We start from the raw sequence: 26,152 nt of genomic DNA, 5'->3' as shown, positions 1-26,152 counted from the left end.
TATTTTGGTGGTACATTTTACTACATGTCTGTTGAAGCTGGGAGGCCATTAATGCACAAATGGATGACGGTCCACTATACAGAGCCGCCGAGATTCAGCCTTTAGAGATTTTAATTTGGACTGATTCTTCTCTCAGGAATGCTTGTAGGCTAGTTTGTTTGTTTTTTGTTTTTTTTTAATAAAAGCATGACCTCAGCTTTCCCTTTTTAAGCGTGAGCCTCAGCGGCTATGACATGTGTATGCTGGTGTATGAAACACCATGCATTTTTTTTGTCTGCAGATGCTATATGAGATCGGACAAGCCCAGTCAAAGCCGCACGGGATAAATTTAGCCCATGCTAACACCCTTGGAGGCCTCTTAATAATTGAGAAGGCATCTGCTCCAATTAATGTGGCCCTCTAAATGGAATCCCTATTTAAATTTTCCTTAACTGGGTCACTCTCTCTCCTCTCATCTCTCACTTGCTTTCTCTCACATTCTCTCGCTAGCTCTCGCTCTCGCAAAAAGCAGAGAAAAAAAAAGCTGCCTTCTACTTTTTAAATGTTTTTGGGCTTTCTGAAGCGTCATCTGGTGTATTTTTGCTGGAGGTTTCTCAAGCGCACAGGCATCATTGAAGACATTCAGCACACATACTTAGGCGAGGAGGCTTTTGACATTACTTCATTTCGGCTTGTTAAAAGCCAAAGAACTCTAACTTCTATGAACTTTGTTGGTTTATAGCAAACCTGGAAGTTCAAAAAGTGCTGGGAAGTTGAATTTATACTTTCTGACTTAATTGTGTTATATATATAGGGTTATACACCGTAATCCCTTGTGTACAAGTCAACCTCATGCATATGTCGACCACCCTTTTTAACTTCAATTTGGGTGATTTTTACAAAATAGCATATTTATAGCATTAATAGCATTTTTACAAGACTACCCCTGAACTTTAGTGGTCACACATATCATGACTGTCCAATTAAAAAACATGTTTTTTTCATTAAACTGACTAAATTACAGTACTTTTAAACACATTTTAAACTGTTGCGGCCAGGGGGGTGGGGGGTGCAAACGAGACAAGTGCGAGGCAATGTACGCGTGCGTAGATGCGAATGCTGAAGCTAACGTTGCAACAATAAACAGATTAATAAATAATAGGCAAGTTTGTCTCAACTTTTCCAATCCTTAAAAAGTAATTATTTGTTTCAGAACATCTGTCCAAATGCTGTTTTTACATTTTTTTCCATTTCCATTACCTTTGCTGAATTCCTAAAACTTTGAACAGTTTACACGTTCCAACTGAGTTTGAAATAGTCACCATCGTGGCAAGATTTTTTTTCTTAACCTTGTTGTCTTCACAGCACAACGTGCACTAATTGGAACCTTTATCTCAGCCTGTTGTGGAATGAGCTGCTCTTGCCCTCGCGTTGACTCCTTTCCGTCTTTGCTTTCCAGTGCAGTTAAACACACTGTCTAATTATTGCACCCGTTTTCACCTTAATCATTCTTTTATAGGGAAGAGCCACTGAAAGAAAAAAGGAAAATGAAACGTTGTAGCTGTCGCAAAATCCCATGAGGGTCTCCAGAATTTGGCTATCCTGTTGTCTGAGTCACCGCCTCGATTTGTCCTTCAACCGCCATGTCTTTTACAGTTTTGAATCAGCAATCTGGGAAGTGTGTGTCATTGTCTGCATTGAAAGGCGTTATTTGAATGTGCGAGAATATGCACATGATGCTAGGAATAGCATCATGAGCCTTTGCAACATCTGATGAGCAACTGGACTCTGATTCAGACTGTAAACGTGAACAGTTTTTTTTCCCATGAACTTAACATTTGGAGCTCATTGGTCTCCTGATTATACTCGAAAACTGTGTTATCCAAACCTTCTTGGATCAGTCCATCTTCACCATATAATCGTTTGAGTTTTGCAATCTGCAGTCCTGAAATGGAAAGCCATTTGAGTTATTTTAGGCATAGTTTCTCAGAGGAGAGTAGTTGTGTTTTGATGGTTGATAGTTTTAATACTTTGATTTCATTCATTGCTTTTCAGGTATTCAGTCAATGCAAGCGAAACATGAAACCTTTTGATAGCCTTTTTCTGAGGTTTTTCCCTGGTTACCTTCCCTTCACTGAAATCATTCCCGCAGTATAATATTACTTGTTAAATTAATCATTTCATTGTCATTGATTATTTTTCAAATGAATATGAACTCACCATGAACGACACTTTGAACTCTTAACGACCTTGAGCTTGTTTTTTCTGCAACAAGCTTGGCCCATCTAGGAGTGATGTGAGACAATGACACCGGAAGTGTGCCGCTTATATTCAATCAACCTCCGTTTTGTTCTCGTCATTGGGGAAACCCCGGCTATTTGCACAGCCATGCTAGATTCACCTGGTTTGGCTGGAAAGAAATAATAAGTATAGCGATAAATCATTATTCCAAGTAATACTCCTGGTATTGCCAGTAAAAAGCTTTCATTTTCTTCAAAGTAGTAGCTTCTTCTCCTTTACCCACGTTTAACTCCTTCATTGGGCCTTTTCCCCTTCCCCAAAAAAATTTCCAAAGATGTCTTACTCATTTTGCCATGCTATGTGGGTGAAATATTGGCTTTAAAGTGACCAAAATGAATCTAAAATAATCTGGTCAAATTAAAAAAAAAAAAAAAAATCTACAAAAAAATATTTTTCATATTCGGCTAATACATACAACGGAAATAATTATTTCAAGTACAGCCTGATACAAGTTGATTCACAGATCGGAATCGGGCCACAGACCAGAGGATGGGGACCTCTGATCTACACTCTAGTGTAGTTCCATGTCATCCTTGTGTAGCAACTGGTTTCTAAGCCAGAGAGAGCAGGATGTGCTAAGGAAGGCGGTGAGGAGAGGGAGAAAAGCAAAACTGGCACAAAATCAGACTCTGACTCAGATGTAACATTGGAGGGGGGGTTGCCGGGTAAAGTAAGGGCAGTGGAGGAAAGAAATTAAGCCACTTAGATGGATGGGAAAAGGTAAAATGGAAGCAGGGGGGAGGAGCTAAGGGTGATGAGAAGTTCACAGGATTGTGGAGCGTGTGATACACTTGTATTTCCTCGCACGATGAGTTCACGATGAGTTGGCAAAGTGCTGTGGTACTGACTTATATCTGTTCATTCTCAACATTGTGCTCTGAATGCTCCCAGCTGCTGTGATAAGTCACAAAATGAAGCAAAAAAAGACTTTCTTTTTTTTCTTTTCATCTTTTAAAGCAGATTTATTCTTGATACCTAAATCATATTCAGCATTAAGGGGCATAGGATTACATGTCAGGGCCAAACTTTCAGTTTGTAACCATTATACTCTTTGCTGTATTCATCTATGATCCTTCACGCCTATTTAGAACAAATAGCACAGTTTTTAGTTGGTAGGTATTGTGCATTTATAATAAAGAAACACTGTGCAATATGGTATAGGGATGCTGGATGACTTCTCATTTCAAAATAATTTCATCCATAGCAAACTATTTGCTACTGATCCATTCATTTCTGGATCATAAAACTTCACTTTTTTGGGGATGATTTTGCCAAAAATGCATTTCAATCAATCACATTAGTTGACAATGCAAACACCGGAGCAGTGCCAACTAAGCGACTTGAGAGCAGTTCAGGGTCTATCAGAGTCTTGCTCGAGGACGTGGTTGCTCAATGCATCGATCATGGTAAACCTGTTGATTGCAATGGTAGTATTGGAAGATAACGTGCAATGAAAAAAAGAAAAAAACACGCAAACAACAAGTATAAAAGCTAATGGACTAATCAACTAAAATGCCACCAAGCAGCAAAAGAATGACCGACAAATTCCAGGTGTCCGTGAGAATAAATTGTAGTTTTTCCAAAACCAATAATTTGCAAGTGTCTTTGGTCAAACAGAAGGTTCGATCTCCCGACTGTTTGACTTTACATGCGTAGTTTCCACACTGTTAAACGTTTGATGATTTCCTCTTTATACCCTGCGCTGTATTTGAAAATGATTAAAAATGGGAGAAACTGCAGGAACTAACTGTTCTCTGTGGTTAGGATTCTACAGTAGATGGCTATCTGTCCATTTCTCTTTAACATAATCTAATGAGCAGTCCACCACAGCAGTGGCGGTGCTTTCTTATCGACAGAAAAGCAGCTATTGGCTTCTCCGACCTCAAATTAAGGATGCAAACGTCATACCTGTTCCTGGCAAGGAGCTTTGATCACAACGTGAACATGGCGCACATTCCCCGGCTGCCATACGGATGTTCTCGCTTCAAGGAATTGATGCGCATGTTGCCGATGTGGCTGCCTGCTGAGCTCTATGGAATCCTATGCAGAACTGAGCTAGCTTGTATTTTTATTCATTTCTAAAAAAACAGCTTTCTAGATTGACGCTGCGCTCTCTGTAAGGTGCTGTGTGTCACTTCATAACTTACACATTTCTGAGAAATCTAACATCAAATATGCCATGATTTTTTTTCTACGACGGGGCTCATTAATATCAATCGCTATGAAAGATGTAGGTATTCTTCCCATTTGCATGACATGGAATTGCCTTCATGTCAGCGAGGGGAAGGCAGCCAGTTGGACTATGGTGTCACTTCAGAACATTGGCATTATGACAGATATACCTTTCATAATTACACTGCATGGCCTATGGCCACAGACCATTTGGCTTCTTTTTAGGCTATCCATTAGGAAAAATGGTAAAATCTATAGATTTGAACACAAGATTATGCTGGTTTATTCCCAGGTCATTGAAATTTGAAACACATTTCCCACAGGATAAATTAAAGTCCCGTAACATATTTTTGCATCTGCTGTCATACCAGTATAAGAGAAGTTCAAAGCTAACAATACATAGGACTGCGCCGATGAGCTTTACACAAACCTCAGCATAGTTGGGTAATGCCACAACAGCAATGGTGCATCCCTCCAACAGAGGATTAGACGGGACGTTCCAGAATGCCTTGTGACATCGAAACTTGTGCACAGCGGAAGAAAAGTGAAACATCACACCCTTTGTGCAGACTTTTTGTCATTTCTTTCTGTGATGTCCGGACTTTGATACTATGTCAAAAGGTTGTTGGATGCGACAGCTTGACCATTATTACCCTCAATTCTATGTTGATGTTCATTACACAACCAGATAATGAGAGGATGTGAGTGTTAGCTTCTGGTGTGTCAGTGGGACAGCTCAACGGTGCCAAATTAATCAGAGTTTTACTCATATTCTGGACTCAGTTTCTATTTCAAAATTTGGTTGATTGCCAGGTTGACTTAATTCTGTGCAATGCTATGGGCAATCCCCTGTCTACAAATACATCGCATATTATAAATAAATTAAGCATCATTGTAAACCCCGCAGTTGTATAAACTATTTTAGGATGAGTAGTTTCCAAAGACAATGTGTGTCATATCCACTATTTACCCCCACCACGGCCAAGCGCTTCTCCTTTTTTTTCTGCGGGAGAAAAACTCAAATTTGAGGGCACATTACCCAGAACGGAAAATGTATCCTATTTTCACATACTGTATTTTACCTAACCACTTGCTTGAGAAAGCGAAGTGTGACAGAGTGTGAGTCATGGCCCATTAACTCTATCGTATTACCTGGTAAGCCTCATCGTCACTCTTCTAAAATTCTGCTCGGTAGAACCGCGCCGACCAAACAAAACCTCCTCACTCCATAATTGAAGACAGCAGCTGCTGTGCTGCGTCTGAGGTATGTAACATGATCACTGAGGGAGAAAGTCGCAAGCGGAAAATGCAGCACTCTGCATCGCTGGTTGCTTGATTTGCGTACAAACGTATTTCTTAAAAGATTTTTGGGTTGGTGGCAAAAAAGGCTTTAAACAATAGAACCAAGTAAGAAGAAGCAGCTTATTGAAGAGACTGAGGTTGGAATTTGGCATACCCAAAATTGTGTCCCTCTTACTGTAAGCATGCCCACTGGCAGTTGATTGTACGTAAACCGTGATAATCTTACTGTAATACGCAGTTTATAAAATAGCACAAGTATAATGAGGATCTTATGCAAGCTATAGTTTCATTGGACCAGGGGTGTCCAAAGGTGCTCAAGGGCTGGTATCATGCATGTTTTCAACGTTTCTTTGCCCAACACAACTGATTCATATGATCAGCTCAACAGCAAGATCAGCAGAAGCCCGATAACGATCTTGATTATTTCAATCAGGTGTGTCGAGGAAGGAAACCTGGTACACATGCAGGACAGTGGTCCTCTGGGACCAAGTTTGGAGATCCTTGCATCAGAATGAGTCCTATGACTGCTGCCTCGTTCAATGAGATGAGTTCAAAGGAGAACATTTGGACTAAATCTGTTGCTCCTTTTGCGGAATATGTCAAGGATTTATTCAAAGCCCCCTAGATTTGAATACCAGCTCTCTGAACGCTCAAAACAGATTGTTAAACCTGATTGTAATTCCAAACGCAAAACCCTCTGACTAATTTGCATGTGGTCTTAATCTCATAACGCCTCATACTTCCATTGTGCCTTCAAGTCTCCAACGTCGGATTTTAAAGCTGTTGGATTTTCATTTGAGCTTCCTATTGAGATCATATTATTATTTATTTATATTTGCCGTTATATTTACTAGAGTTCTAACCCTCACCATAAACTCTTTTGACTTCATAATCATTTTTAAAGTAATATTTTATCATTGATCCCTCTGAATTGTGCACACTTGTGAATGTGAGTAAAATAGTAGTTTGTTACAGTACATATTTAGCTTATTGCCCAACGTCAGATGGGATAGGTTCTCGCATGCCTGTAAACTCCTTGATGATAAACATGACAGAAATGGGATTGCACATGATTAGGCATGCGCTGTTAAGCATTTCGATGGGTTACCGTGGTGTTAAAAATTCAAGGTTTCAATCACCACTAGTACTGCCTGTCACTGGTAGCACTTTTGTCTTTTTAGACATTTAAAAAAAAAAATAGATTGTGCTCACTGGAAAACGAAATAGAGCAGTAATTTTAATACTGTGATGCCCTGACACTGATATTTTTGCTCATGGATACCAGACTGTCAGAATGTAATAATCGGCCTATGCCTACTAATCATATAATTACAAGCACGGGTGCCAGTCTAATAAAACATGTTCATGGGATACCCAGAAGACCATAGAGTGTGGACTTTGAACTTATTTCTTAATTTCGGCCTCGTCATCACCAAAGTAACCAAACCCGGCCCACCTTTTAAAAGTCATTGATGATTGATCGGATGTCATTGATGCGTCCCTCAGGACTTAAATAACAAACAATGGTTGTTATTGGCTTACCAGTTTTCTGAATTTGGTCATGTGATCGCTAGCTGAACACTGATTGGTCATTACCTAAGCAACTGTGGCTTTCTGTAGACAGCAACTTATAAAATGGCTGTCCCCTGCAATGGATTAAAATTGGTGGAATTTTCTGCTTAATTCATTTCTCACAAACACAATATAAATCAAAATACTTTGGTCAGATTTGTGGGACCACAACATGAGGTGACTTGCTCTTCCCCGCTACACGTGATGAGCCAGTCAGACATGTGCCTGTACATAATGACGAGAAATTGTGCACCCGCAACCCTACAATGCTTTTGTGTAGGTGTTTCATTGGAAGGGGCAACCCACCTCACTGCAGTGATGAAAAACAATGAAATACTGTATGTATGTGCGTCTGTGCATGTGCGTGCGTATCAATCTTCTGTTGATGTTCTTCCTTCTACGCGAACTCCTCTGGCTGGCACTGTTTGCCAACATTCGCACATGGCAGAATTACTGCGAGCAAGTTCTCTAAGATTTGCATTCATCTGACAAAGGGAGACAGAAACGAATACGAAAATAAAGTGGGCTCAGAGTGGTGATGATCCCTCTCAGCAGGCAGCTAATGTTCAGAGATGTTGATAAAACGGAGTTGCAAATGTTCACTCGTCCAATATTTACAAAGGCAAATCCTTACGGGTGATCAATAGTGTGTTGTGCTAGTCCACTTCTGACTGTGACGTGAAATTGATGATAGTCTATTAGGAAGCTGGCTGGGGGCTTTGAAATAAGAACAGCGAAAAAAAATGAAGATTGAAAATAGAACCCTGACAAGTGAGGTAGATGGACTGACTAATGTGCCATACTCACTGCTATGATAATATTCTCCAATGGCACCTTCATTTGCTGTTATTGTTATTATTTTTCAAATTAGTATTATTATTGTTGGACATACTAAATTGTCCTTAGTTGTGAATGAGTGCATGAATGGTTGTTGGTCTTTGTGTGCCCTCAATTGGCTAGCAACCAGTTCAGGGTGTTCCCTGCCTGTTTCCGAAGTCAGCTGGGATAGGCACCAACACGCCTGTGACCCTTGTGAGGATAAGAGGCTATAGATATTATGCTCACAATGTAAGTCTATTCATTTATTAGTGGCTTGTTATTACTGCCCTCATTGCTCTATTACTGTTTTTTTTTTGTCTTATTGCCTATCTTATTATTTGCTCGATTATGGAATGTAGTCTGCTCGAGGAAGTGAACATAATTATAATATCATTGTGTGGTATGATTATGCAAATGACAATAAAATATTGAATCTTATCATTGTTTCCCCTGTAAGATCATTCTTTTAGAATTGTTCTGTAGTGTCGAATATGTTGAGAGACAACCGCTGTGGTCGAAGGTCATAAATGTTAAACCTCTATAATATTGACCGCTGCCGAGTTTCACGAAGCCCAAATATCCAAAAAGCCAAATTTCACTTTTCCCAATTTTGAAATTACACATAAATAATGATTTGTCAGGTGGATTATTTTTTCTTTGTTGGAATCATGAATATGACAAACATTCAAATACAGTTAGAAACTTACCTTAAAATAATGCCACATTTCAAAGGATTATACAATACATACCTGTATTTGTAAATGTCGGCTACATTCACGGCAATAGTTGTAAAATTATCTCATATGTTGTTACCATTTACCTGTTTTATCAGCTCCTGTGGGCATGACGGCTGAACAGTGGTCAGTGAGTGTCCATTCAAACAATCAGTGTGAACAGTGTTCCATAGAAAGGCCTCAATGTGGGCAACCTGCAAAGACGGCTTCTTCACCCTGTCAGGTCCTGGGTAGCGTAGTCTTCTAAAGATGTGCAGTCATGGCTCGCAGGACCTCCAGTCTCATTAAACTGCCAGGAGGCCTGCCGTGACTTCCTTTCACTATCTTGTGCATTAGATCCTATCGCCAAAATTTAAACTCTCTGCCATCAGTCCTGACCTCAGCCGCTGTGAACACCTGTAGCATTAGAATTTCCTGCTGTCAAGTAAATAATTTAATTGGCAATGTCTTCTACCTCCAAACCTTAATCACCCAATCCACCAAATACCTAACACGAGTCAAAGGCTTAAGAAAAATAAACCATTTATCATTGGCAAGGAAAACTAAATCCTTTCTGCTAGCATTGTTTGACATAATGGATCACTGAGTGAAGAAGTAGACCATGTGCTTGTCACTTGGGATCATAAGAATAGATGGACCTATCAAATTTGAGTTATATGCAGTAGTCTGGGAATTAAAGGCAGCCATTTTAATCAAGTGTGAAAAATCCCATTCAACGTACCTCAGAGCGACCCTCTGTCAAATCATTACCAATTGAAATGACAGGAGGATGCCAGAACACAAACACACTCACGCACTACAGTTCATGCACACTCCACGCATTTGTTCACAGGTTCTCTGCTCTATGCTTGTTAAAGCGGTCAATCATGACACAGTGTCCTGAACACAGAAAAACTGCTTGAAAACCATATTTTCACGAGTAATCCAAAGTGTAAATGGCATCCTGCTGTGAACACAGCATTCGATTCACTTGTCACTTTAAAGTAACAGTCCCAAAGCTCTTGAACAAGTCCCAGAGAAGACCATAAATATTTTTGTATTTCCAAGTAATGCTGTTCCACGAGAACCCTATCATTTAAGTTTTTAGTGTATTTTTTCATGTGGTTCAAAATTTTAGCTATATATATATATATATATATATATATATATATATACACACATACATTGGACATTGGATAGGTACTTTACCCTTTATTGCCCTGACTTCATTGTCTTATTGCCTACTACGAGGGGGCATTGCAATGGGTTTTAACTTTTTTCTGGGTGAAAGGTTTTGAGTGATTTCATGATCATAATCCATCATCATGTGCTCATGGAGGAGCCGGCCGTGCCCTTGTAATGACCAGCGAACAATTAATAATAATGTCGCTATTCATTAGAAGACCATCAAGAGTGTCTGACTTGACTCATGTTTAAAAAGACGGTGTTTGGTGTGGGGTAGGTGGTTGTTGGTGGTCCTCAGTGGAGTTTCAGACTGCACATCATCTTAGAACTTCCTGATAGTAATCGCTTTGCGGATGGAGTTTTATTATGCTCTTTATGACTTTTTAAGAGACTTGCTTTTCATTGGGAAAGTGACTTGTCTATCCACATTAGTAATAAGAGGGATTTGTAGGCCATGGTGGTGGGAGACAACTGAGAGGAGAACACAAGGACGGTGAAATGGATTCATGTAGGTGGTGAGTGTCACCTCCAAAGTGGAACGCAATCTGGTTAACAATCAAGGGTGATGGAGGACAGAAATACCCTAAACATGCAGGATAGGGGCCCCTGAGGTCCAAGTTGGGACACCCCTGCCTTAGTAGTTCCCTATATATAGCACAATTCCTCTCAATGCAATATATGTATACATAATCGATCAAGGTTTTGTGCAGTACTTGCTTTTTGAAGAATACATACTAACCCGTACCTGCTTAAAATGCTATTGCTATAAATTTAATGGATTGTTCTGAAGCATGGTGGACTAATGGTTTGCATAACTGTTCTGAAGTTTGGAATTCCAGTCTCTTCAGGTTCAATGAGGAATATAAATGTGGGTGTGGATTGCACTATATGTCTAGATCTGCCAATCGAAAACCAGTCTAGGATATAACCAGTTTTGCGCCGAAAATCAGATGGAATAAGTTAGATTTTTAATTCTATGATTATCTTCACAGTTTTCCTTTGGTGAAAACAGCGTAGCTGATGTCTGAGGACATTTGCCAACATCATTGTTGATAACGGTTTGGAGTTTTGGACTTTACAGACACCTCAAACTGTAACACTGCAGCTTGCACAGTAAAAAGGGAATGGAATGGAGGGACTGTTGGGTGTAAATGTTTTATCTTCTGATTATAAACCAAAACATAAGAAAAACAAGGACAACTCAGCAGCTCTGCTGTGTGAGTGTGTGGGCAGATGAGAATATAGCAAATGGGGAAGTCAAAGTTAATTTGAGAGAGCACGGCATAAGGTGAATGCCATGTTGATCTATTCATTGCTTTCCCTAATCATATCTATATTCCAATACATCTCTGCTGTTTATTATGTACAGACAGCCTTATTATGAGCGGTACCTGCATGCATGTAGGCGTAGTCCTTTCTATTTAGGTTCCTTTTGTTGTCTTGGCTTCTCTTTGTGTGTACCGCCTTTGTATATTACTGTATATATATATATTTTTTTTTTTTGCACTGTTGAGCACTGAGTGAATTCCTCTTGAGTCACAGCTTCAGCTGCCTGCGTCAAGGTCAGGGAGGATGACTATTTAAATACTGATCTGCTTCTGTCGGTAAGCCTACGTGTGTCTATGATGATTGTAACAGGGCACAAAAGACAAGAGCACAGGGCAAGAGAGGGTGAGGAGACAGAGAGCATGATGGGAATAATAGAGGAGGGTCATGGATGAAAGGGAAAATGTGGGCTCCAGCGATACTGCTTGAGAGCTCGATGGACCCAATTTTCTACACACCCCGCAAGGTGCTACACAGTTTTCATCAGACAGCAATGATAACAGTATGTTATTTTTAATGTTTGAGCCAATAACTAACATTCGATGATGTGGGTGTCCGAGTCTTGAAAATCTTGAGAGATTTGAATTTTTTTCAACATCAAAAGATGGAGGTAAAGAGCTATTGAACCAAGAATGAAACAGAATGATTGTGGGAAAATGATTAGCAGTATCTGGATCTGACCCTTGATGCTATATTTGTTAATTGTATCATTCACCACAAACAGTTTATTTTAAAGTTTGCATTCAGATAAAATTGGATTTTTTGAATGCGGTAGAGTATAAAAGAAAAATCAGATTTTCAAAAATGTTCACCCTGGTATGGAGGTGGACAGAGGGTTGGCAACAGAGTGTCATGAGGTGGCGTCTGCCACCTCTGACCGCCTTGTAGCTCCTCCCTTGTGTGTGCCTATGAGTTCTGCGATTTAACCAGCAACCAATCTATGGTATACCTCAACTTTTTTTGGGGGGACAAAATAAACCGGGTTAGGTGTTTTAGCGGTATGGTACTCAATCTGGCCATCCATTATGGTACTTCTGTAAAAAAATCATGTTAAGCATGCACACTGTGTGACATCACAGTGTCCTCAATGCACATGTGGGATAGTTTTGGGCCGTTTAGTATTCACACACAGATCATCGAAGTTGCTTATATTTGCAATTGTGAAAGCCCTAAGAAAAAAAAAATCAGATTCCACAAAAAATCGGATTTTAGTAATAAATTCTGCCGTCTGAATGTAGCCTAAATGTTAAACATTAATCAGGAGAATGGGCTTAAAAGGCACACACGGTGCTCAAACTGTCTGGCTTATATGCATGACAGGCGGATTTCAAGGTTTGATTCCTATGCGGATTATGTTTTTTTTTTTTACACAATTAGGTACCAGAGTGTATTATCTTTTGTTCCTGCCCATTTTTTCATCACATCCTGTTATTTATCCTTTCATTTTGGCTTTTACTGCAAGGGTTGACCAATACCCAGTTTGTAACCCTTGCCAATATTTGATCTGGTTGACGTTCAAAACACATTTTCTCTTCGCAAGTGGGCCGGAATCTCGAGTTTGAGCACAGACCTCAGGGGAATAAAAATGTAATTTTTTGACAGTGTTATTAAGAAAGGTAATTCCCGGTGGACGTATACCTTCTTCAGAAGCAGATGACTTATTAAAATTGACCTAACTTCAAGGCAGTCTCATATCAAAGAATATCCAAAGAAACACATGTGAGCATGTTCATTAGTAGAAAATGTTTTTGTAGTACTGGCAAACAAGTGTTAATCCTTTGTGAACTTCACTGATGTTTAGTATCAATAGATGTGAACTGAAGCACAAGTCATTCCAGCAAGAAATGAGTGGTGGGAGCCTTTGAGTAGGGAGAGAAGAAGAATATGTTTATGTAAATAACTGTGTGGAAAGGAAACAAGAAAGTGAGGAGAATATGCTGAAGAAGGTGTCAGGCAGAAGATTGCTTTAGAAAAATGAATAAATGTAAGCGAAAACTATAAACCAGAAAGGTAGAATGAAGAGGAGGTGGGCTGCGTTCAAGGCAAAGAGGAAGAAATCTTAGAAAAGGTTAACTCTCAGAAGCAAAAGGCGACTAAAAATGAGAGCCGAAGAGGAAATTCCAAGCTCGACAAAACAATTCTCACATAAAATATCTGATTCCCTGCCACACTCCTGCCAAGGATATAGGTATTTTCAACACTGTCGAATAACTTTGGCCAGCACACAAAAATGAAAGCGATTAACATGTCATGACTGTTGTAGTTGCAAATTTTGTCCCAATCATTTCTATTGTGGTGAGAACCATTTGAAGGCTACATCACTATGGACTGAATTTTGCAGATAAAGAAATAATTCAATGCTTTGCAGTTCAGAAAGGCTCTGTATGGTTCATATACCTAAGGTAGATAAAAATGAGCCTTAACCTACCTTATACCACAGGAAAATCTACTAGGATAATCCTCATTGCCTTCACATTCATATGGTCAGGAGGAGGCTCAAAATGTAATAATTTTATTATGTTTATATTGCTTTATTACATCTTGCTGCCTTGATGTAGACCCCCCCCCCCCCCCACACACACACACACACATATACACACACACATACACACAACGAAAGCCGTCAACTGTCCATCCTTTACTTAACGGGATCTGTCACTGGATGTCTGAATGGCAACTGGCCGTAGGTGAATTACTTACTTTCAGATAGGGCTGGAGCTGTTGGCTAAACGATGGGGGAGGTGGCGGGCACAGTGCACAGCCTCCACCCAAACACCCTTCATTTGTGTGGGAGGAAGCCAAGGCTATCAGCGTTAATGCTTCGCTGTGTGCAAACTAGGCGGAGCTCGACTAGTTCAGGGGAAAAGAGACATTCTCGCAACAGCAACGACCTTGGTGGAGCTATGGTGACAGCATGACAAAAGACTCGGGTTGCGAAGTGAACTATGACTGGAAATTCCTCTTGGCCACTCGCCTCTTTAACGATGGGAACAAATTAATGTAGGAAACTGTAATGAAAGAAGGTGAGGGTGACGAAGGATACATTTCTCACTTGCGCTAGTCAAGTTACCTTGGGGATTTCTTCATGAATACACTGAGGGATGTGCCGGCTTTTTTGCTGTCATCTGCCCTGCATACACAGTGTCGCAAAGTAAAATGTATGCAGTAAACTGCACAAGATGCAATTTAACAAGGAGCCAACAAGTGGACACTTTGTTATGCAGAAACACATTTGACTTTGCCATTATATAAAGGAATAAAAATGTCAGTTCATGAATTAATTGGGACGTAAGAAAGCTGTTATAATTTTCCCACGTTATGGTTTATTTCTGGCAGTTTTTCCTTCATTCACAGTTGAGTGCCCTCCAATTTGAAAGCTGATTTTCTTTGAAGGTTTGGATGATTTTTTTTTCGGTTTGATGCACTTCCGATTGTCAACCCTCCCTATTTATTTAGACTTGGTACCGGCACACAGTTGAGCTGACTGTAACAAACAAATGCACTCCTATTATGCCAAGGGGGGTGGTTGATTGTCTTTTGTTTTTCAAAGAAATGATGGAAAAAAGTCAATTTTCTTCTTCAAGATTCTCTGAAGGTTGCCAACGTTCATTCAAAATTCCCTAACGACAAGAGCGGCACAAGCAAACATTTGGCTTATGTTTGTGACCTTGGACGTATCCTGACAGGGGCTTTCAAAAATTCAAGATATTAATTATTGATATTGAAAAGCTGTGAAACGTCATTCCAGATCATAAAGCTTCATCCACATCATAAAACTTATTGACAAAACACCCAGATGTGCTTCAGTCATGAAACATATTCAATTGTAATGAACATTTTGTATACCAAATATTCCTATTGAAATTTCTCCTTATCGTCAATGACTTAAATATTAATCTACGATTCAGTACAGATTGAAATAATGAAACAAGAACATGTAAATAGACACCGTTTCCAAGATTTGGCAGGTACTGTTCACCTGTGATAAAAATTGTTATCGTATTTGACATCTTTGCAAAATGGCCCAGCTTTGTCTCTTGGTAATGTATAATTCTTTTGATGGAACGATAATGGGACCATCACATCAACCCCCCTTTTCATGGTAAAACCTGAATATAATCTTTGAAGTATGGCGCTATTATCAGCACACAATAGAGGAAGTAAATATAAAAATGATTGACTTGTTTTCATCATATAGTCAAGAAGAGAGCAACCTCTTTGGTTTGCTGCTTAACCTGCCGTACCTCACCCACCATGCATGCGTCTGTCATCGTTCTTGTCTTGTCTGCCAGCTTTCTTGACACATGAACATTCAAGGGATGCGCTACACTGGCAAGTGGCTAGTCAGGTGATCTATATTTTCACATTCATATCGTTCTAGTGATGTAAGAAAGAGCTTGAATTGCTCCCAATAGGCAGATCTGGTGTCTCAATTGGTGTCCACTCCGCCAGCACTACTGTATGTCCGTGATTGTGACAGATTTAAAAGGAAGAAATAATGTGAAGATCTTTGGGGAAAAAACATATATTCAAATGGGTCCGATTTCTTTTCGGTGCCCTTGGCTATAGGTGTCAGTGGGAAATCATGGCTGCAGCTCATTTATTCCTTTTCTTCTGATTTTCATGCGCTCTCGTGCCATCAGGTGCTATGAAGATGGTTTCCTTGGATCTCTCGAAAAGGAGCTAGTGAGCAAATCGAATTGTTTGCATCTCATGTCTTTTGTTTGTTTTTTTTTTTTTCGGGGAGGTGATGGGGGCTCTGTGACAAGTAATGGCGGTATTGATCGTTCTTAGTGTAAGCCTCTTCAAACAAAGTGACTCAAGTTTGGATCATGATTTGGTTGCTATGATTAAAGTTAAGCATGAAGTTATTTCAAAAATGCTTTTTTTTCTCCATCACTATCTGAGTCTGATTTCCATTGAATTAAAAAATTATATGTTGTATAATCGGTCCCAATTGCAGACTCATGAATGCACTATTTGAAACCTTAATGGCAGATGTGTATTTTACATGGCCTGCTGACATGACACATGCTAGCAAATTTCATGTCGTTAAGTAAAATTGGCTGAATTTCTTGTGGTAAAAGACTTTGGATAAACCAAGGAAGGTGCACAACATTGTACTCTACTGTCATGCTTTAAAGATGCAGTCATAAGATAAGATCATCTCAAAAACTTGGAACGGTACATGCTTGTCACATGCAGTAAGCTCCCGCATTTGAAACAGCTTGTACGGCTTTTGGCTGCTGATTTGGCCAGCACTCTACAGTAGTTTACGCACACTCAAGAATGAAAGAACCAAAGCAGGTTCTGTTACTACAATGAAATCCAACTGTGCTTAGAAATACAGTAAGCATATCATGTAACATCACAAAGTTGTTAATGAGCCAAATTGAAATCTATTCATTATGCTGTCCTTAGGCTGAGAAGTTCGTCCTTAGTGCAAATATACAACCAATGCATAAAGCTCAGCTCATGATCATTCCTTCATTTGCTAAATGATGCTAATCTATAAAGATAAATTATTTGGCTGCTTGATATTGCTGAGTGTTATGGTGATTGAGCTGACAAGCACGGAAACGTTTCGGGTAGGCAGTAAATTAATATATGTACAACAAAAACACATCCTTCCTATTGGCAATCCCCACAGCTCCTCTCCCTCCTTGCGGCTTTTAATTTCAATTTCGGCATCCCGCGTGCTTTTGAAGCCGCCCAAGGACAAACATGTTTATTTCACTGCTTCTTATCAAAGAACAAACAAGTAAAGGAATACCAAAACTCTTGGACAAAAGGAAAGGTTTGATCAATAATTCTTAGCTAAAACAATTTAGGCACTCTCTAGTTTTGGATGCCGCGTGTCTCTTCAAATTGGCCAGACATCGTTTTGGAAATAGATCAACAGTGGTTCCATGTGTATAACAGATGTTCCAGTAAATCTTTTTTTTTCTCGTTGGCAATATTATCACATTCTACAATGACTGAAATAAATGTTTTAGTCTGATGTAGAGAAGCTAAACTTCGAATCATTATGGCTTGAATTCAGTACATTGACGTGCATCTAGGAGTTGAATTTGACTGATCAGACCACGAACCTTTAGGTCGTCAACGCGTTGTCCTCTTCGTTCCTCGAGTCAAATATCTTTAGAATGTTGAAGTACCTTTCATTTGGGGAGGATATTCATTTATATGTGTCTCTCTCCCGCCAAATGTAAAGTTTCTTTGCATCAGAGATATATACAAATGATGGAAACATACCATGAGCAATTCTGGTACCACACCAAAGTTTCACTGTTGGAACAGCATGTATAAGAATGAATTGAATTTTCTGTTAACTGGTACCAACATTGGGGCTACACGTTAAGACTTTAGGTAATGAACCATGTTTTATTTATCTATTTTTTTTTTTAGGTTTAAATGTAAGTTTTAGGCCACCATTGGCCACCATGTAGCTCTGCCCCTGGGCTTTGACATCAGGCTAGATAGATTTATTAGTCGGCATTGAGGTTTGATATGAGTTAGAAGATTGTGTTTTGATCATGAATGTGGTTTACCAGCAAAATCAGGTTGAGAGACCCTTGCAGAAAGAGGCTGAGATATTTATTCCAACATGCCATCTCAACCGTCCCAGCCCATAATTAGCATATGTGTGATTTGGAACAAATTAAGGGCCAAATTGGTACGCAGTGTGGTCTGAGCAATTTCACCACAAGTTTGTCACGGCTCATCAATTTTGCATTGTTATTATTAAAAGAACAAATACTCAATCAGAGTGAAGGTGTTTACTGTTGCCAAACGCTGATGGTTCCCATTATTGAAGGATGCATATTTCATGAGGACTTCTGATGAAGCAGCAGTTGGCTTGAAGTTTACGGCTGCCTTCAAACCCTAGCCGCATTTCAAACTTGAGGTGTCCTTCAGAAGGTTAATTAAATTTAGTGCAAAGTGAATTAGGGCGCAGCATCAGGTTGTCACTATGTGCTGGAAACGTATAGGTTGAACAGTAGATTTTATTTTTGTCCAAATTTCAATATCATGAAAATAGAATCTGTTTTAGGGTCAGAAAGTCAATATCATAAGTAACTATGCAGGTGATTTATACAATAATACATTGTGGCTTCCAGACAAGGTGGAGAGTATCTCAGTTTACGTGTAATGGTTGCCAAACAACCTCAGTTCACATCTAGATAATCGTTCACACCCTTATTCAAACTGTAAGACTATTTAGAGACCTAAAACTCTAAGGAGCATGTTTTTCGGGCTTATAGAGGAAACTGGATTACGTGGGTGAAAAAAAGAGGGCACAGACACACACACAAACACCCACAATTCACCAGACAAGCCAGACCAAGATTTGGATCCCAATTCCACAAATGTGAGGCCGAGGTGACAACATATCACCAACCATGTTATCATAAAATATATAATCTACGATAATAATGTAAACACTCAAAGACGGCAAAGGTTATTCCTTTTGGCTTTATAGTGTTATTTTCCATTGAATCATAAGAACAGCATGCACTTGATGGGGAAGAAATGCATTTCCACTAAGACAGGAAAAGATAAAGTGACGACAATGAGGTGTGCACATTTTAATTGATTTCGATGACATCGACTCTCCTCGCTTTACATGATACTTATGAAAGTCCATATTTTTGGAATACAGTGATCCCTCGATTTTCACGCTTAATGGCGACCGGAATCCCTCCGTGAAAAGTGAAACCCGTGAAGTAGCGCCAGCACTTTTCAAATTATTAGCTGGCAACCAGTTCAGGGTATCCCCCGCCTACTGCCCGAAGCCAACTGAGATAGGCGACAGCAAGCCTGCGACCGCTGTGGGGATAAGCGGCTAAATATGGATATATTTACCCCACACTACATAGGCGTATTCTGCCAGTGTCTTGGCTCCGTTTAAACATGCGTATTTTAGTATACATTTTCATTTGTATTACCGTGTAATAGTAGTTACTTATAAGAATATATGCAGTAGTAGTAGTCTACATTTTGAGTAGTCTTTGGATGATTTCAGTTGTGATTTCATCAGCTTCAGTGAGATAATTTTGTCATGATTCAAGTGATCAAATGTTTTTTTTTTTTGTTTTTTTTTTTGCAGTGTTTCTCATTTCCAAAATCATTATCTTCCTTTTTCTCTCCGGGATTTCGGAGCAATTTGCTCTGCCGTGCTCGTGTAAGACTCTTCTCATTGCGCAATACAACACCAATTACAGGCACAGCTTTGCCAACTTAATCAGTGAGTGTAACCTTTCTGGTTATTAATGTAACCCACAGACTACTGCTCTCGCACACTTACATGCACGAACACTCGCTCCAGTCATTGCACTTCACTGCTTCGTCTAACACAATTAGTGGCCCTGTGGTTTTCTGGGTAAGTAACTAATGGAAGGCTATAAAAAATGTTACATTTTTGCTTGTTCTGTATATTCTGATGACTCTTCTGTATGAAACACTCAGGCACAAAAAAAAAAACATGAAAAATGATATATGATTAAAAGATTCAACAGTTCCTTCCTGCTTTTGTCAATAGGCGCCATTTTCGATGAGTCAGCAAGGAAGGACGATGAAGTGTTCCGCCTCGCCGTGGCTGACCTCAACTTGAACAATGAGATCTTAGAGACAGAGAAGATAACCATCTCTGTGGAATTCGTGGACGGGAACAACCCCTTCCAGGCTGTGCAAGAAGGTACGGGGCCTCACAATGTGGTCGTGGTGCTGCTAAATCACCTTGTTTAGTGTGTAAAGAATTCAACCAACTAAAGTTGAGCTAGTGTTCTTCCACTATATTCAACTGTTTCTCGATACCACCCACTCTTTGTTTTCTGATTTTTTTTTTCTCCCATGTAGAATATATCGATTAATGTTGCTGACAACTGTGGGTTATAGCCCAGCAAAAAAACATTATAATAAGATACATATGTATGAGTTTTAACAGTATATGGTTTGTGGCAAATAGCATTCATCATCGACAAGTATCAGCTTTAAAAATAGTCATTTTACTAGTGATGGCTTTTGTTTCGGTTCTGAATGTGGAGGTATGCTCAGTAAAGTGGCAAGTCAATTTTAATGTGCTACAGTGCCACAAAGCACCCCCCCCCCCCTCCACACACACACACACACACACACACACACACACACACACACAAATCATTCTAACTTTTGACGGAACACCCTGATATAGCACATTTCAAATATAACAACGATTTGCCAGTATTTACTCTCACTTTGTTTCCACACAGAAACACAACCTTGTTTTCATGACATTACAAATATTCATGAAATATTGTCTTTTTCCGGTAAAACACTTTGCTTTCATCAACCCTCTACTTTTTTGTTATTTTATCAAAAATAAGTTAATGATTTTTTTGTTTGCTCAATTTTATCACTTTAAATTGCCAGTACTATTATTACTCTACACAAACATAATATGTAATTATGACACAACGAGGAACATACTTTTTCTCTTATGGATTAATGACTTTTCCCCCGTAGGATAATAAGTTTCTTCATAAAACCACTTTTAATCACTTATATTTAATAAATGTATTTGAATAATTGTATGTAAATCACATATGAAACACATAGTTATCATTATTCGAGTACATTTACTGTATGAATTTTCTTTTTTTTTTAACTTTTTCCCTCAACCTAGGAAAAAAACCCTGAGAAAATACAAGTTTTATGACTCACTATATCAAAATTTACCTAATATTCCTGTGGAATAACATAGTTGAAGAAGTCAAATTTTTTCCTTTTGATGAAAACATGACCATTCGTATTACTGTTTTAATTTTTTTGTCGTAGCTTTAATGTTAGTTGTTTTTTATACTACTTCTTTTAGAGATCTTTAAAAAACAAATGGGGAAAAAACACACACACACATTAATCTGCATCTTTCAATCTGAATTTAGGCAGACCAAATGTTCTTTTTATTTTTATTTCAAATGTTAATGATGGTCCCCACAGGCCTCTTAGTAAGTCACATTTATGGGTCGCACGGTGAATGCAGCCTGGTCTTTTCTTCTTATTGCCTGGTGCTGAACAGACCGCCACTTTGTCTGCCAGTCTCATTGATGGCCTGCCTCTCAAAATTTGGCTCACTGGCAACACAGCCTGTAAACACTTGTCTGTGATGGTTAACGGTGGATAGAAGCATAGAGGACCAGTGTCCAACGACAACTGTACGGCCGCTACCACTTCTTGGCTGTCCGTAGATGGTTTTCGCAATTTCTGGAAAATCCGCAAAATATGATTTCTCTGCTATATTCATTTTTATTTTTTTAATTACACCGGTTTAATGTAGATTAAACTGTTAGACCTCAAAGTCGAACTACATGGACCAAATTATTCTCTAAAAATATTAATCTGAAGTCAAACAAAATGTACTTTTGGTTTTCCCCCAGATGTTTAACAGTGATGGATAAAAAGAAGTGTGCTGAATAGGCAAAGGTATTAACGTAAGTAAGGCATGGACATTACAAGGGATTACATGTAATTCATGCGCAGATACATTATACCAAGCGGATACTAAAGCTCATTGCATGTAGGGCTATTAATGACAAATGCCAAGAGAGACTTGCTAACAAAATGTTTTGTGTTTGGGTTTGGAGTTTTATTTTACCTGAGGCAATTAGAAAACTATCACTCAGTGGTATTGTATTGTAACAAAACAATTACTACAGTTAATAGGATAGTAAAAAAAAAAAAAAAAAAAGCTTTATTTAATGACCATTTTTCTGATTCTTATGATGTGCATGCCTATCTGCGTGCAATGCATGTAGATTTGATAAACTTTGAAGAAAATATAGTAATATTTGTGTGTCTCTGAATATTGGGGTAGCCACTGTCTATTTATATTGCAACACCGTTTGTTTTCAAAGATTATCTTAAAGATAAAGGTTTATAACTATCAATAAATAGCAGTGCTAGTTTTGTTAGCTCATCTACTGCTTTTCTCATTATTCAGTATGTCAAAATGAAGTTAGCAGATTTTTGTCTGTTGTCCATATAATCCGTGTGATTCGTTATGTTTCCTGTTTAGCTGTACAGCAAAACAAAAGAGGAAAAAAGCTCGAAACAAAAGAGGCAAAAAATCAAATGAGCGATGTCTTGCATATGAAAAAACATAGTATGATGGGGCCATCTTTTGTCAAGATTATGCTGTCCTTTGTATAAGTGTTAGGAATATTCAAATTAGTGCTGGGTATTGTGGCTTGAAAGTGTCAAGGCATATATATCAGTATGAAGGATTATCCTGCGTATTTTAAGATGTGCACATTCCAATATAGCATAAATAGAAATATGTTCGGCTAATGTTTGCATGCTAACGAGCTACAATTGAAAATGTGTGGGCAAACACTTTTTGTCGTCGTCTTCATCTTGTTCTTCTACTTCTTTTTCCTTTTCCTCCTCCTTCTTCTTCTGTGTCCTTAAATGGCTAATACTTGCTATAGTATACAAGTCGGCTAATGCTTGCATGTCAACGAGCTACAATCAAAAATGTGTGAACACATAATGATTAATATTTTTTAAAAAGGTTTTCAGTAGCAAATAATTTGGCTTTATGGATGTGGACTAACTATTTTACATTTTGCTGGCCGTTACTGAGGGCTATTGACATTTTGGAAACTTAGGCGGCTGGAAAGGTGAGTTGCATCAAAATGCCTGGCATTATTCAAGTGTACAAAACTTCGGTTTTCTAACGGTGTATATGATGGTGGTTGGGCAATTAATTGGACTTGGACAGGGAGGTGACAAAAAGCCCCTCGCCTTGTTCAAATTAGCAACTGTACAGCATTTGGTTGTGTTACTGCATGGTTTGAAGTTTATGTCATAAGAGACTGGCGGTCTTATTATGTGAAATTACTGAACTATAATTAGTCATTTACATTTAACTGTAAAGTTTGCCACATAGTGAGTCCATAATGAAGTCAAAGGGAGCAAGCAGCACTACAAACAATCAGGCAAGACTGTGGGCTTGTATTTCGGCAAAAGGGCGGCATCTGCCTGACGGACATTCTTATTCCACCATTTTTCACCCGTCGGCAAAACGGGCATCTGTCCCGTGGCAGACTGACGGACTGCCTGCTGCCGATGTTCTGCCTTGCTGGACCCTACTTTGGATGTGCTTTGTGTCAAATTGGTCCTTCACCACTTGAACTTAAACGTATGCAAATGTATCTACAATGCTGTTGGCAGTTTTTCCTTTTTTAAGGCCAAAAGGTCATCTTCACCTTGGTCGTCACTTATGTTGGCCGGAAAAAAAACATGACGAAAACCAAGAAGAAATTTATAGTGGCAATTTATTCATCAAATACTTTGTTGTAACGCGATATTACAAAATATTACCCAATTAAAATGTGCCAAAATTGTAGCACAATGTATTGAAAACTGAATATCGTATTGCAATACACCTCACCACCACCTCCACCACACTTGAGCGTTTCCATTGCACCAATTCCGGTAAAACAAAACGGCCCTTGACAATAACCACATAACAAATCAGGTACCTAGAACAACAGAGCCACCCAACTGGATTTGAATTCCCAGTGAATATTACAAAAAATGATCTCATTAAACGCTTTATCAAAATGATTTACTGCACTCACCACCTTGAGAGTACGCGTGTTTAATTAGCATTGATATATATGAGCAGCCCCACCATCTTGTTTTTCTAACTTGCATGTCACTTAAAGGTGGATCTGCTCGTCACTTTCATTTAGATTGCACTCCCTGCAACCCGTTCTGTATTGCCACAGTGAACCAATACGTTTGGAAAACAGGTGGATTGTGCATCCATGCATGTGTGTGGTATCCATGTGTGTCCATGTCGTCATTGATTAAAGCAATGAAGATGGCCTAATTGGATAATGGTCTGTGGGAAGGCAGGAGGCGAGAAAATGGTGAGCAAGGAGGGAGAGTCGTTGGGAGCATGGGCCGCGGGAGAGTGTGTGCGTGTGTGTGTGTGTGTGTGTGTGTGTGTGGGGAGGGGGGGGGGGGGGGGGCAGTTGTCTCCGCTTATTTCTCATTTTCATTTTTAGGCTTGACACACAATGCACATTTTATGCATAGCCACACGTGCCCACGACTATGGGACTATTTCCCGTTACTGTAAAAATACTAACACAAAGCTTGCCTTTCTGATTGATCCATCCGATCATTATCTCTATCCGCTTATCCTCACATGGGTCTCAGGCTTGCTGGTGCCTATGTCAGCTGACTTCAATCACGAGGTGGGGGACAACCTGAACTGGTTGCAAGCATATCGCATGGCAATTGTTTTCTATTGAAAGATGCACACCCCAAAGTGCCCGGGCATTATAGAGATTTGATTATTTGTCGCGTCAATCAAAACATCCAATTTCCGCATCATTCCCTCTTTAAATCTACTACAGTAAACATTTCAAATGCCAATCACCATAAACACTCAAGCCATTTTACGTTCGTCATTCGAGCTATTTTTACGATCAGATTTTCTTCGAACAAATCAGAAGTGAACCGCTCATGTTTCTGTTTGACTTCAGAAGTATAACCACACGTACTTTGCTAAAAGATGCTAAAAAGAAACCATATAAACAGTCATGGAAGAAACCCAAATTTTCCATTTCTTGGCAAGAACTGTTCGTTTGATCTTGACACGGCACAGCTGTTGGTGGTAAAGAGGAAAAATGCTTCAAACAGCAAAGCTCAATTATCACAGTGACAAAGTCGAAATGGAGTTGTGAACAATGATGATAAAAATGCTTCATCTTCCCAAGTCATTAATTAAAGTTTCAAAGGATCATAGTTTGTAAAAAAGAAATATATATATAATATATATACAGTCATCTTTTCAGTTTATCAGTTGTGGCAGTGGAACTGGAGAGGAATTATGTGGTGTAGTGTTAAGTCAGCATGAAGTGACTGCCTTCAGGCTGTAGGAAACACTAGACTTTGAGTGTGATGTGAATAACTAAATGAGGCTTTGCCGACTTGATGAGTACACAGTCGGGTGTGCGTGCGTTGGAAAATAAACTTTTCAAAGGGCGGCTGAGCGTGCATGTAACCTTTTACATTTAATGTTATTTGTTCCCGTTTCTTTTTGTTTAAACTATACACAAACATTAAAAACTTTATTTTTAAAATCACACTCATATAAAATACTTTATAAATATGTAGAGTTAATATTAAAAAGATCTGTTATTACATTATTGCTATACATTTTACAGGAAACACATGCAAGTGTATTGTTTGCCTTTAACCAAATATGTCATTTAAAATTATTAAGTGGAAGTCGCCTTTACCAAAGAGTTCTAGCCAAAACAGCAAAAGGTCATGGAACACAATCAAAGGTAAATAACACAAAACAAGACAATGCCATATCCAGTGAAAACTTAAAACGTTCAGCCATTATAGCATGAATAATCTGTTGCAAATTGATAAAGGAATTCAACGTCATTACAATTTACATTTTGATGGAGACAACCCTTTAAAAATAGTATGTCTAAAAAAAATCTTTTAAGATCTTAACCTAAAAATAAAATGTCTTTTTATTTTCATTCTATTCCCACTTTCTTGTTTTTTTTAATTTGCATGCATTTATTATTTGATTCTATCAAACCTATTCAGGTAGCCAAATACAGTAAATTTCATGCTTTTCAAATAATGCATTTGTTTATTTTCTTGCAGTTATTTGTATTACTCAGTTTTTGTTGGTAATGTCACCATATATTTTGCTGTCTTTGACAATTTGTTTTCAATAATACATATGTATGTATTTGCCTTAAAAAATA

The 26,152-nt window shown here is 38.8% G+C and overlaps 1 protein-coding gene across 4 annotated transcripts in view; it reads left to right on the top strand.

The window, feature by feature from the left end:
• grid2 (glutamate receptor, ionotropic, delta 2) overlaps positions 1–26,152 on the top strand; it is a 461,289-nt gene that overhangs the window by 64,231 nt on the left and 370,906 nt on the right. For all 4 annotated transcript variants that reach the window (XR_015865772.1, XR_015865770.1, XR_015865771.1 and 1 more), the window contains exon 2: positions 19,912–20,067. Coding sequence is in view for 1 of the 4 variants with exons in the window: in XM_088415956.1 (XP_088272082.1) it covers positions 19,912–20,067 (156 nt within the window). In the remaining 3 variants the exon portion in view is untranslated. The remainder of the gene's footprint in view (positions 1–19,911; positions 20,068–26,152) is intronic.

This window comes from Hippichthys cyanospilos, chromosome 1 (assembly GCF_059441005.1).
Source record: "Hippichthys cyanospilos isolate Australia breed blue-spotted pipefish chromosome 1, RoL_Hcya_1.0, whole genome shotgun sequence".
In the NCBI taxonomy this organism is placed as follows: Eukaryota; Metazoa; Chordata; class Actinopteri; order Syngnathiformes; family Syngnathidae; genus Hippichthys; species Hippichthys cyanospilos.
This window is presented reverse-complemented; position numbering and strand designations above follow the sequence as displayed.